Source organism: Oncorhynchus mykiss, chromosome 9 (assembly GCF_057628025.1).
Source record: "Oncorhynchus mykiss isolate SJ-2025 chromosome 9, ASM5762802v1, whole genome shotgun sequence".
NCBI classification, from domain to species: Eukaryota; Metazoa; Chordata; class Actinopteri; order Salmoniformes; family Salmonidae; genus Oncorhynchus; species Oncorhynchus mykiss.
Window position 1 is genome coordinate 13,757,737 of NC_143030.1, and position 13,613 is coordinate 13,771,349.

At 42.7% G+C, this 13,613-nt stretch overlaps 1 protein-coding gene across 2 annotated transcripts; it reads left to right on the plus strand.

Annotated features, from left to right (window-relative positions):
* The first annotated feature begins 1,025 nt into the window (after window positions 1–1,025).
* Window positions 1,026–12,401, plus strand: LOC110531434 (ankyrin repeat domain-containing protein 46). 2 transcript variants are annotated; one of them, XM_090183508.1, is made up of 7 exons: window positions 1,026–1,131; window positions 4,446–4,509; window positions 5,178–5,276; window positions 5,618–5,681; window positions 6,362–6,618; window positions 7,217–7,375; window positions 9,526–12,401. In XM_090183508.1, exons 3-7 carry the CDS (start codon window positions 5,272–5,274, stop codon window positions 9,740–9,742), a joined length of 702 nt encoding a protein of 233 aa, XP_090039634.1. In that variant the 5' UTR covers window positions 1,026–1,131; window positions 4,446–4,509; window positions 5,178–5,271; the 3' UTR covers window positions 9,743–12,401. The 2 variants fall into 2 exon arrangements, with proteins under 2 accessions (XP_090039634.1, XP_036843207.1); XM_036987312.2 differs by lacking the exons at window positions 4,446–4,509; window positions 5,178–5,276 and having other exon boundaries at window positions 1,031–1,131.
* Window positions 12,402–13,613: the final 1,212 nt, after the last annotated feature.

Here is a 13,613-nt window from a genome sequence, read left to right on the forward strand (position 1 = left end):
AAAATCCAGAAAATCACATTGTATGATTTTATAGTAATTAATTTGCATTTTATTGCATGACATAAGTATTTGATACATCAGAAAAGCAGAACTTAATATTTGGTACAGAAACCTTTGTTTGCAATTACAGAGATCATACATTTCCTGTAGTTCTTGACCAGGTTTTCTTCATCCTTTCACTGAAAGCCACAGCAGTCATATTTGGAGGCAGACTGGCCAAAGGGCAGTTCAGGCAAATGCCAGATGGGCTTGTTCATTTTAATCCCTTTGGGCCTGTTTAATTCCATTGGGCCTGTTTAATTCCATTTGGCCTGTTTAATTCCATTGGGCCTGTTTAATCCCATTGGGCCTGTTTAATTCCATTGGGCCTGTTTAATTCCATTGGGCCTGTTTAATCCCATTGGGCCTGTCTAAATTGGTTTTGTGAAAAATTATAATGTTTTGGCTTATAAAGGGGGCCTTGAGGAGAAAATGGGGCGTGTGTTGGAAATGCCCTGGCTGATTTCTGGTCTCAGTCCATCCCTGGTCATATTTGATCATCAACCAATGACCAATCAATAGATTTAAACCCCTTATGGGTTGAGTGACATTTTGAAGACTGCCGCTGGATGTGTAAAACAAACTTTGTGTTTACAAATGCTTGTATTATTATTTTGGTGTTTTGAGACCTTGTTAATAAAATACATACATTGTGATTTGATTTGGCATATTTTTAGGGTAAAGTGTTTGTCAAAACCATGTCATTCTTGACCAAAATAGCAAATTAATTATACTGCCTTCAAGTGTGAAGGTTACCTTTAAAAAATAAAAAAAAATCGACAGTGAAACAAATGATGACCATGGAGATTGTACGTTTTTTTATGTTGAATTCCATCATGCATTATATGGCTGGACATGTCTGGCAAGGTCAACTGAATTTTTAAATAAATTGATCTTTAGATAATAAAAAGACGTACTGTTAGGCCTTGCTGGAAATGTAGATTGATTGGTCCGATTCTTAGAGCCACCCTCTGCCGTAAAGCGGTCTGCGCCAAACTGTCGTCGTAAAATCACAGCTTGTTCAGCACCGCCACAACAACACTGTTTTGCAGAAAAGGGGATTTTGACGTCTGATTTGGAACACATTAACAGGTAAATATCATCACCAACATCTGAAGATGTGGTACAATATGCTTTCCGAATGTTTTAATGTGTTGGATAATATTGATAATTGCTTATAGTTACGTTATTACTAGTGCGTTAGCTAGCATCTTTTTTGTTAGCTTATCTGGCAAGAAGTAGCTAGCTAGCTGTATATCTGTTTATCTTGGATAGCTGCCTAGCTATCCACTGCATGTGCAGTTAAACGTTTACTTATACGCCAAGCGAACTTTTCTTCAGGATTTACCTTTCGTAATACCGTAGTTTAAGGATCTAACTAGGGAATAATAATGTTCTGCTCATTTCAGTAATAAGAGCTAACTTAGCTACCTACCTTGTGTTAGCTCTAGCTACAGTGCCTAAAGAGAGTATTTAAACTCCTTTTATTACATTTTTATATAACCAGGTAGGCCAGTTGAGAACAAGTTCTCATTTACAACTGCGACCTGGCCAAGATAAAGCAAAGCAGTGCGACAAAAACAACACAGAGTTACACATGGAATAAACAAACTTACAGTCAATAACACAATAGAAAAATCTGTATACAATGTGCAAATGAAGTAAGGAGGTTAGGTAATAAATAGGCCAATTGTGGCGAAGTAATTACAATTTAGCAATTTACACTGGAGTGATATGTGCAGATAAGGATGTGCAAGTAGAAATACTGGTGTTCAAAAGAGCAGAAAAACAAATATGGGGATGAGGTAGGTAGTTGGATGGGCTTTTTACAGATGGGCTGTGTACAGCTGCAGCGATTAGTAAGCTGCTCTGATAGCTGACGCTTAAAGTTGGTGAGGGAGATTTAAGTCTCCAGCTTCAGTGATTTTTTGCAATTCGTTCCAGTCATTGGAAGGGGAGAACTGGAAGGAAAAGCGGCCAAAGGGGTGTTGGCTTTGGGGATGACCAGTGAGGTATACCTGCTGGAGCGTGTGCTACGGGTGGGTGCTGCTATTGTGACCATGGTGAGCTGAGATAAGGCGGGGCTTTACCTAGCAAAGACTCATAGATGACCTGGAGCCAGTTGGTATAGCGACGAATATGTAGCGAGGACCAGCCAACGAGAGCATACAGGTCGCATTGGTGGGTAATATATGGGGCTTTGGTGACAAAACTGATGGCACTGTGATAGACTGCATCCAATTTGTTGAGTTGAGTGTTGGAGGCTATTTTGTAAATGACATCGCCGACGTCAAGGATTGGTAGGATAGTCAGTTTTACAAGGGTATGTTTGGCAGCATAAGTGAAGGAGGCTTTGTTGCGAAATAGGAAGCTGATTCTAGATGTAACTTTGGATTGGAGATGCTTAATGTGAGTCTGGAAGGAGAGTTTACGGTCTAGCCAGACATCTAGGTATTTATAGTTGTCCATATATTCTAAGTCAGAACCGTCCAGAGTAGTGATGCTAGGCAGGTGGGTGCGGGCAGCGATCGTTTGACGAGCATGCATTTCGCTTTACTAGCATTTAAGAGCAGTTGGAGGCCACGGAAGGAGTGTTGTATGGCGTTGAAGCTCGTTAAGTGTCCAGAGAAGGGCCAGAAGTATACAGACTGGTGTCGTTTGCATAGAGGTGGATCAAAAACTCACCCTTGACTTATTACACATCTTGTGTTACAGCCTGAATTTAAAATCGATTTTTAAAAAAATAATTAGGTCTCCAACACACAATACCCCATAATGACAAAGTAAAACTTTGTTTGTGGATGTTTTCTTTTGGTCTGGTGTAGAGGTCGACCGATTATGATTTTTCAACACCGATACCGAATATTGGAGGACCAAAAAAAGCCAATAATTTTTTTGTAATAATGACAATTATAATAATACTGAATGAACACTTATTTTAACTGAATATAATACATCAATAAAATCCATTTAGCCTCAAATAAATAATGAAACAAGTTCAATTTGGTTTAAATAATGCAAAAACAAAGTGTTGGAAACGTAAAAGTTAGCATGCACCTCGCTAACTAGCTAGCCATTTCACATTGGTTACACCAGCCATTAGGCTGATTGGCTTGAAGTCATAAACAGCGCTGTTCTTGCAAAGAGCTGATGGCAAACGCACGAAAGTGCCGTTTGAATTCATGCTTACGAGCCTGCTGCTGCTGCCTACCATCGCTCGGTCAGACTGCTCTATCAAATCATAGACTTAATTATAGCATAACACACAGAAATACGAGCCTTTGGTTATTAATGTGGTCGAATACGGAAACTATAATTTAGAAAACAAAACGTTTATTTCAGTGAAATACGGAACCGTTTGGTATTTTATCTAACGGGTGGCATCCCTAAGTCTAAATATTCTTGTTACATTGCACAACCTTCAATGTTATGTCATAATTACGTAAAATTCTGGCAAATTAGTTCGCAATGAGCCAGGCTGTCCAAACTGTTGCATATACCCTGACTCTGCGTGCAATGAATGCAAGAGAAGTGACAATTTCACCTGGTCAATATTGACTGCTAACCTGGATTTCTTTTAGCTAAATATGCAGGTTTAAAAATATATACTTCTGTGTATTGATTTGAAGAAAGGCATTGGTATTTATGGTTCGGTACAGTCGTCCAACGATTGTGCTTTTTTTCACAAATGCGCTTTTGTTAAATCATCCCCCAGCGATTATATGCAACACAGGACACGCTAGAAAAACTAGTAATATCATCAACCATGTGTAGTTAACTAGTGATTATGATTGATGGATTGTTTTCTATTAGATACGTTTAATGCTAGCTAGCAACTTACCTTGGCTTCTACTGCATTCGCGTAACAGGCAGGCTCCTCGTGGAGTGCAATGAGAGGCAGGTGGTTATAGCGTTGGACTAGTTAACTGTAAAGTTGCAGGATTGGATCCCCCGAGCTGACAAGGTGAAAATCTGTCGTTCTGCCCCTGAACAAGGCAGTTTAACCCACTGTTCCTAGGTCGTCATTGAAAATAAGAATGTGTTCTTAACTGACTTGCCTAGTTAAATAAAGGTATTAAAAAATATAAAAACAAAACAAATTGGCGCCCAAAAATACCGATTTCCTATTGTTATGAAAACTTGAAATCGGCACTAATTAATCGGTCGACCTCTAGTCTGGTGCTAATTTATTGAAAATGAAATACAAAAATATCTCATTTACATAAGTATTCACACCCCCGAGTCAATACATTTATATCTGTGAGTCTTTCTGGGTAAGTCTCTAAGAACTATGCACACCTAGATTGTACAATATTTGTACAGTATTTTTTAATTTTTTATTCTTCATCCTCTGTCAAATTGGTTGTTGATTATTACTAGACAGCCATTTTCTTGTCTTGCCATAGATTTTCAAGACGATTTAAGGAAAAACTTTAACTAGGCGACTCAGGAACATTTTATGTCCTCTTGGTAAGCAGCTCCATTGTATATTTGTCCTTGTGTTTTAGTTTATTGTTCTGCTGAAAGGTGAATTTGTCTCCCAGTGTCTGTTGGAAAGCTGACTGAACCAGGTTTTCCTCTAGGATCTTGCCTGCTTAGCTCTATTCCGTTTCCTTTTATCCTAAAAAAAACAACCTCCCTAGCCAATGACAAGCGTACTCATAACATGATGCAGCCCCACCATGCTTGAAAATATGAAGCGTGGTAGTCAGTGATGTGTTGTGTTGGATTTTCCCCAAACATAACGCTTTGTATTCAGGACATAAAGTTAATTTATTTTCAACATTTTTTGCACTTCTACTTTAGTGCCTTATTGCAAACAGGATGCATGTTTTGGAATATTTTTTATTCTTTTCACTTTGTCGTTTAGGTTAGTATTGTGGAGTAACTACAATTATGTTGATCCAGCCTGTGTCCTCCTATCACAGTCATAAAACTCTGTAACTGTTTTAAAGTCACCATTGGCCTCATCCCTGAGAAGTTTTTTTCCTCTCCGGCAACTGAGTTATGAAAAACACCTTTATCTTTGTAGTGAATAGGTGTATTGATCCCTCATCCAAAGTGTAATTAATTAACTTCACCATGCTCAAAGGGGTATTCAATGTCTGATTTTTTTTTTGTTGCCCATCAACCAATAGGTGCCCTTCTTTGTGAGGCATTGGAAAACCTCCCTGTTCTTTGTGGTTGAATCTGTGTTTGAAATTCACTGCTCGACTGAGGGACCTTACAGAGATGAGGTAGTTATTCAGGAGGGAGTCCATGCAATTTATGTGACTTGTTAGGCAGATTTTTACTGCTGAATGTATTTAGGTTTGCTATAACAAAGGAGTTGAATACTTATTGATTCAAGACATTTTTTATTTAATTGGTAGAAAAATTCTACATACAGTTCCACTTTGACATTATTGGGTATTGTGTGTAGGCCTGTAACACAACATATTGTGGGAAAGCCAAGGGGTGTAATTACTTCCTGAAGGCACCGTACATAGTCCTAACCAATAAAGCTTCTCCGTTTCCTCCCTCTGCCTTCCTCCTCGTCTTCTTCCTTCCCCTCCCTTCCTCCATATCCCCCCTTCAGGTACGCTGGAATGTCCTATGTCTTCATCAATGACTCGTCTCAGACCTCCGTTCCCCTGCTCCAGGTAGGGAAGATGCCTACCCCTGCACATTGACTCTGTACCAGTAGTGTTGTTATTGTTATTTTATTGTTGGGTAAGCGCTCGTAAGTAAGCATTTCACTGTATGTTCTACACTTGTTTTATTCGGCGCGTGTGATTTGACAACCCTAATGTCTGCTGCCCTGCTCCTGGTGGGGTTGAGTCCAACACAAGGGGATTGCATCCCAAATCCACCCCTACGCCCTATTTACTTAGGTCTGTGAGGATCTGACAGGCGTAAGCAATCTGGTAGTAGCTTCACTTGCCCTCTGATAGGTTAGATGGAGGTTTCACCATATTGACGACACCTGTCAAATCCTCTCACATCCCCACAAGTGTGTAGGTTCTAGGGTCCGGTGTGGTGTTGTGTTGTGCAACAGTGTAGGAACCAAACAGAAGCAAACAGGGATGGACCTACCAGAATTTGTCCAATAGAAACTCTTCTTTCGGTTGCAATGCGTTTTTCTACGGTGTGCTCCCAGGTCTTCAGAATCGATTTAAAGTTTAAGTTAGCTAAGGTCTGTTAATCAATTCCCTTATTCTCTGATTCAATACAGAATCAATCAATCAACTAATTCATCTAACTCATCCCGGGACGTTATCGTGAAAGACAATGTGTTCTCAATGACTTGCCTGGTTAAATAATGGCAAATCCCTAACTGCAGGCCTGCATCGACGGGGACCTGCTATTCGCCAAGCGGCTCCTGGAGACGGGCTGTGACCCCAACACACGGGACAACCGGGGCCGTACTGGCCTGCACCTAGCGGCCGCCAGGGGGAACGTGGACATCTGTTGTTTCCTCCATAAGTTTGGGGCGGACCTCCTGGCTACAGACTACCAGGGAAACACGGCGCTACACCTCTGTGGACACGTGGATACCATCCAGTTCCTGGTGTCCAACGGTCTCAAGATAGACATCTGGTGAGAGAGGGGCTGAGGGTTGGGAGGGCCTGGAAGGGAGTGAGGTGGAGTAGAGACTGTTTTACAGTTGGCTTGGGGCCTGAGAGGGGCTGAGGGTTGGGAGGGCCTGGGAGGGAGTGAGGGGGAGTAGAGACTGTTTTACAGTTGGCTTGGGGCCTGAGAGGGGCTGAGGGTTGGGAGGGCCTGGAAGGGAGTGAGGGGGAGTAGAGACTGTTTTACAGTTGGCTTGGGGCCTGAGAGGGGCTGAGGGTTGGGAGGGCCTGGAAGGGAGTGAGGGGGAGTAGAGACTGTTTTACAGTTGGCTTGGGGCCTGAGAGGGGCTGAGGGTTGGGAGGGCCTGGAAGGGAGTGAGGGGGAGTAGAGACTGTTTTACAGTTGGCTTGGGGGCTGAGAGGGGCTTTGACTGAGGGGTAAAAGCACGGTTAGAGTTACAGGGGTTCTATCACATAGAGGAACCCTTTAGGTCACCCTGTTAGGTTTTTCAGATATACACATTGGTCCAACAGTCCACTCCCCATAGAGTCAATGTGTTTCTCAAACATTGGTTGGACCCTTGTTTGAACATTATCATGCTACATTGGGTGTTTCTCTCTCCCAGTAACCACAACGGGTCCACTCCTCTGGTGCTGGCCAAGAGGCGCGGGGTGAACAAGGACGCTATCCGCCTGCTGGAGGGCCTAGAGGAACAGGAGCTGAAAGGATTCAACAGGGGAGCCCACTCCAAACTGGAGACCATGCAAATGGCTGAGAGCGAGAGGTGAGGAGAGGGGTGGGGGAGTTAATGAGAGAGGTGCAGAACAGGGGGAGGGCAGTGCAGGAAGTGGAGGGGAGCCTATTTTACAGGCATTACTATGCTGCTTAACAGTATAGTTCCCTCACTCACAAGTCCTTACCGGTACTTGATGTTTCGTACTCTGCCTCGCCAACACACTTAACCGCCCGCTTGACAATAATACGCCTCCGAAAAGCTAGCAATTCAGCAACGTGATTGGTGACATTTCGAGCTGTGGAGCTCACTAACGGCACGATCTTAACTCTATTACACCCACTCTAAGCTGGAAACCGATATATCTATCTACCTGTCTATCTCTCCTATCTATATATCTGTCTATCTCTCCTATCTATGTATCTATTTATCTAAACTCAGCAAAAAAAGAAACGTCTTCACTGTAAACGCAAATCCGACTATCACCCTTGGTGAGACAAAACCGCGACTCGTCAGTGAAGAGCACCCCAGTGACGGTGGGTTTGTGCCCATAGGCGACGTTGTTGCCGGTGATGTCTGATGAGGACCTGCCTTACAACAGGACTACAAGCCCTCAGTCCAGCCTCTCTCAGTCTATTACAGACAGTCTAAGCACTGATGGAGGGATTGTGCGTTCCTGGTGTAACTCGGGCAGTTGTTGTTGCCATCCTGTACCTGTCCCGCAGGTGTGAAGTTTGGATGTACCGATCCTGTGCAGGTGTTGTTACATGTGGTCTGCCACTGCGAGGACGATCAGCTGTCCGTCCTGTCTCCCTGTAGCTCTGTCTTAGGCGTCTCACAGTACGGACACTGAAATGTATTGCCCTGGCCACATCTGCAGTCCTCATGCCTCCTTGCAGCATGCCTAAGACACGTTCACGCAGATGGACAGGGAATACAACGGGGAATCTTTCTTTTGGTGTTTTTCAGAGTCAGTAGAAAGGCCTCTTTAGTGTCCTAGGTTTTCATAACTGTGAACTTAATTGCCTACCGTCTGTAAACTGTTAGTGTCTTAATGACCGTTCCACAGTTGCATGTTCATTAATTGTTTATGGTTCATTGAACAAGCATGGGAAATAGTGTTTAAACCTTTTACAATGAAGATCTGTGAAGTTATTTGGATTTTTACGAATTATTTTTGAAAGACAGGGTCCTGAAAAGGGGACTTTTTTTTGTTGCTGAGTTTATCTATCTCTCCTATCTATCTCTCCTATATATCTCTCTCCTATATATATATATATATATATATATATATATATGCGCTATTTCTCCTATCTATCTCTCCTATCTGTCTCTCCTATATATCTGTCTGTGCTATCTCTCCAACACAAGGGGGTTCCATCCCAAACCGACCCCTATGTACTTGTGTACCATCTATCTGTCTCTCCTGTCTATCTCTCCTGTCTATCTGTCTCTCCTATCTGTCTCTCTTGTCTATCTCTCCTATCTGTCTCTTCTGTCTGTCTTTCCTATCTATCTCTCCTGTCTATCTATCCTGTCTGTCTATCTCTCCTGTCTATCTCTCATGTCTGTCTCTCCTGTCTATCTTTTCTGTTTTTCTCTCCTATCTATCGGTCTCTCCTATCTTTCTCTCCTGCCTATCTCTCATGTCTGTCTCTCCTATCTATCTCTCCTCTGTCTTTCCTGTATATCTCTCATGTCTGTCTCTCCTGTCTATCTCTCATGTCTGTTTCTCCTGTCTATCTTTCCTGTTTATCTCTCCTATCTATCTCTCCCTCCTATCTGTCTATCCTATCTATCTCTCCTCTGTCTTTCCTGTCTATCTCTCATGTCTGTCTCTCCTGTCTATCTCTCATGTCTGTCTCTCCTGTCTATCTTTCCTGTTTATCTCTCCTATCTATCTCTCCCTCCTATCTGTCTCTCCTATCTATCTCTCCCTCCTCTGTCTTACCTGTCTATCTCTCATGTCTGTCTCTCCTGTCTATCTTTCCTGTTTATCTCTCCTATCTATCTCTCCCTCCTATCTCTCCTCTGTCTTTCCTGTCTATCTCCCATGTCTGTCTCTCCTGTCTATCTCTCCTGTCTATCTTTCCTGTTTATCTCTCATATCTCCTATCTGTCTTTCCTGTCTATCTCTCCTATTTATAATCAAGTAATGGCATGTAAGCTGACACTGGGCTACTTCTTTCTCTTCCTGTCAGTGCAATGGAGAGCCACTCCCTGCTGAACCCCGACCTCCAGAACAGGGAGGGAGTCCTGTTCAGCTTCAGGACCACCTGGCAGGAGTTTGTTGAGGACCTGGGCTTCTGGAGGGTGCTGCTACTGCTGGTGGTCATCGCCTTGCTCTCTCTGGGCATCGCTTACTACGTCAGCGGGGTGCTGCCCTTCTCCGCCAGCCAGCTGGAGCTGGTACACTGAGGGAGGGGTGGATGGACAGAGGGTGAAAGTTGGCTTGGGCCACATTCTGGTTATCCACCCTTGTCCAGAAGTGTGCACTTGCACACTCCCCTTTTTATGGCTTTAAAAGCGTAGTAGTGGTGTAAGCGTTGGCTGGATTCAACCTTTGTGAAATCGTTACGAGAAAGTGTGCAAGTGCACGCTTCGGGAGAAGGGCGGAGAATGGGGACTCAGTCATGGCATCTGCATTCTTCATTTCCTTACCTATGTGTGGTATATGAACATTTTCTCACTGTGGCCAGTTATGCATGAGAATGCACATCATTTCATGTGTCATTAATTTGTATGACTAAATTGACCAAATATCGACCAGCGACGTGACCATCTTCTTTCTGGAATACTGAGCTTTTAAAGCAGAACTATCAGAAAAAATAAAATATTCAGTACCAGTCAAAGGTTTGGAAACACCTAACCCATTCAAGAGTTGATATATTTTTTTATTCAAGATTGTGCAAAGCTGTCAAGGCAAAGGGTGGCTACTTGGAGAATCTCAAATATAAAATATATTTTGATTTGTTTAACACTTTTGTGGTTACTACATGATTCCATATGTGTTATTTCATAGTTTTGATTTCTTCACTATTATTCTACAATGTAGAAAATCGTTTTTTTTTAAAACAAACCTGGAATGAGTAGGTGTGTCCAACCTTTTGACTGGTACTGTACATTTCTTACATGCAGTTATATCATAACTGTTCATGTGTGATTTAGTTTTGACAGTATTCAGCTCTATAGGAAGAAACTGTTGTATTATGGGCCTTTTTCCTAACGTCACAACATGTATTGTTCTGTGTTGTGTGGAGTAACAAGCTGTATATTGCTATAGGGGTTTTTGTGTGTAATTATTTACTTGTATTTTGTTTCTTCTCCTTCTGTTGGTTGTTTTGAAAAGGCCCATTTGTTAATTCATTTACCCTACAGGGTCAAATCCTCTTGCAAAGTCAATATTCTAGTTTTATTTCCATTCTTACCAGTTTAACTGAAGTCTGTTTCTCTCACACTAGTTGCACATTTCCCTAATAATGCTAATAATGCTAATCAGGCTATAACTGTTGTGTGGAATCTTACAATGAACAAACATCTAACAGTGTGTAGAGTTATCCTGGGTGTCAGTCTGTTTCTGATCTCTTACCAACAAACTGTTCTGGGATCAGGCTAGTGTAGAGTTATCCTGGGTGTCAGTCTGTTTCTGATCTCTTACCAACAAACTGTTCTGGGATCAGGCTAGTGTAGAGTTATCCTGGGTGTCAGTCTGTTTCTGATCTCTTACCAACAAACTGTTCTGGGATCAGGCTAGTGTAGAGTTATCCTGGGTGTCAGTCTGTTTCTGATCTCTTACCAACAAACTGTTCTGGGATCAGGCTAGTGTAGAGTTATCCTGGGTGTCGGTCTGTTTCTGATCTCTTACCAACAAACTGTTCTGGGATCAGGCTAGTGTAGAGTTATCCTGGGTGTCAGTCTGTTTCTGATCTCTTACCAACAAACTGTTCTGGGATCAGGCTAGTGTAGAGTTATCCTGGGTGTCAGTCTGTTTCTGATCTCTTACCAACAAACTGTTCTGGGATCAGGCTAGTGTAGAGTTATCCTGGGTGTCAGTCTGTTTCTGATCTCTTACCAACAAACTGTTCTGGGATCAGGCTAGTGTAGAGTTATCCTGGGTGTCAGTCTGTTTCTGATCTCTTACCAACAAACTGTTCTGGGATCAGGCTAGTGTAGAGTTATCCTGGGTGTCAGTCTGTTTCTGATCTCTTACCAACAAACTGTTCTGGGATCAGGCTAGTGTAGAGTTATCCTGGGTGTCGGTCTGTTTCTGATCTCTTACCAACAAACTGTTCTGGGATCAGGCTAGTGTAGAGTTATCCTGGGTGTCAGTCTGTTTCTGATCTCTTACCAACTCCTTAATGGTACTGTGATGTAACGTCTTCATAATGAGAGCATAAACTGTTCTGGGATCAGGCTAGTGTAGAGTTGTCCTGGGTGTCAGTCTGTTTCTGATCTCTTACCAGCTCATTAAAGGAACTGTGATGTCACGTCTTCATAATGAGAACATAAACTGTTCTGGGATCAGGCTAGTGTAGAGTTGTCCTGGGTGTCAGTCTGTTTCTGATCTCTTACCAGCTCATTAAAGGAACTGTGATGTCACGTCTTCATAATGAGAGCATAAACTGTTCTGGGATCAGGCTAGTGTAGAGTTGCATGGGACAGTAATGTAAAGGGATGTGTCATGTGTCCCTCGTCCATCACCAAGTCAAGTACAATAAGAACTACAGACTAGCACCTTTTTATAGCGTCTTTGAACTAAAGATAAATGTTTGCTGTATTTTATTTAACATTTCCTCTGTGTAGTACATCATGCAGCTTAGTTTCATTTAACATTTTATGAATAGTTATTTCTAATATGATGTTATGTTCTTTTGCTTTGTCAATCATAGCATCCATCATAGTAGACCTACATATCACACAGAGGTACAGTATCCATCATCACATATTGTAAACCATGTAGTTTAACGATTGATTCAGTTGTTTTGTGTCTGGATCTTGTAGAATAACATTTGAGGTATATCCATAATGTGATGTGTAAAATGAATTGATCATGTACAAAATACATTCTGAACTACCATAATGTTTAATGTTTCTATTAATCAAATTGGAGACAGGAAACACTCCTCAAATAGGCAGAGGGAGGTCCATCAGTAGTCTTGGTAACAAGGCCTGAGGTAGAGGAAGGTCCATCAGTAGCCTTGGTAACAAGGCCTGTGGTAGAGGAAGGTCAATCAGTACCATTGATAACAAGGCCTGGATAGAGGGAGGTCCATCAGTAGTCTTGGTAACAAGGCCTGGGGTAGAGGGAGGTCCATCAGTAGTCTTGGTAACAAGGCCTGTGGTAGAGGGAGGTCAATCAGTACCATTGATAACAAGGCCTGGATAGAGGGAGGTCCATCAGTAGTCTTGGTAACAAGGCCTGGGGTAGAGGGAGGTCCATCAGTAGTCTTGGTAACAAGGCCTGGGGTAGAGGGAGGTCCATCAGTAGTCTTGGTAACAAGGCCTGGGGTAGAGGGAAGTCCATCAGTAGCCTTGGTAACAAGGCCTGGGGTAGAGGGAGGTCCTGACAGAGCTCTGATGATACAGGCAGGTGCATAGGGGACAAAACATGTCCTTGTCCCAGTCCTGTCTTCTTCTGTCTCTGATTCACTTTCACTTATGGTGACAGAGAGATGCTCCCCACCCTGTTCCCCTTCTGGACAGGGACTGAACTGAGATCTCAAACAAGTCCCTTTAAACCACTCAGCCATTGTTTCTTTCAATCTCCCTCCAAGAAAATAGAAAATAACAGCAACTAGAATGATCACCAAAACAACCACCAACACCACCTCCAACATTGTTGGCCTTCCTGTGTCATCGCAGTGCTTCTCTTTGGGAGTGATAGTGAGAACGACAGCTTCTGGATTTCCTCTCTGGTGGTCAGGGCTGGGGAGGCCCAGGTATGTCCCCTGATCAGAAAGGCTCAAGTCGGTGAGGGGGAGGGGAATGTGTCCCTGTCTGTAAGCATCGTTGGACCCAGAATCCCAGTTCACAAACCGAGGGCCATAGGTTATATTCCCTGCTGTGACATTCATTACAGTCTCTCCATCCTTTTCGCAGTAGATGTGTACCTCACTGTCAGGAGTTTGTCTTTTAGTTAAAACATAGAAGTTGAGTTGTACATTTGATCCAACGTAAGCAGGTTGGCCTACAACAATGGGGACTTAGGTTCCTGCAAGAACCCCCACCAACTAAGGGGGTTCCTCGATTAACCCCACCTCCTATGGGGTTCTTGGAATAACCTTTTGGG

What these genes read in the sequence shown, in the direction of transcription:
- LOC110531434 (XM_090183508.1), top strand. An exon ending in CCTCCGTTCCCCTGCTCCAG is followed by an intron (nt 5,682 to 6,361) that starts GTAGGGAAGATG and finishes CCCTAACTGCAG; the next exon opens with GCCTGCATCGACGGGGACCT. An exon ending in CAAATGGCTGAGAGCGAGAG is followed by an intron (nt 7,376 to 9,525) that starts GTGAGGAGAGGG and finishes TCTTCCTGTCAG; the next exon opens with TGCAATGGAGAGCCACTCCC.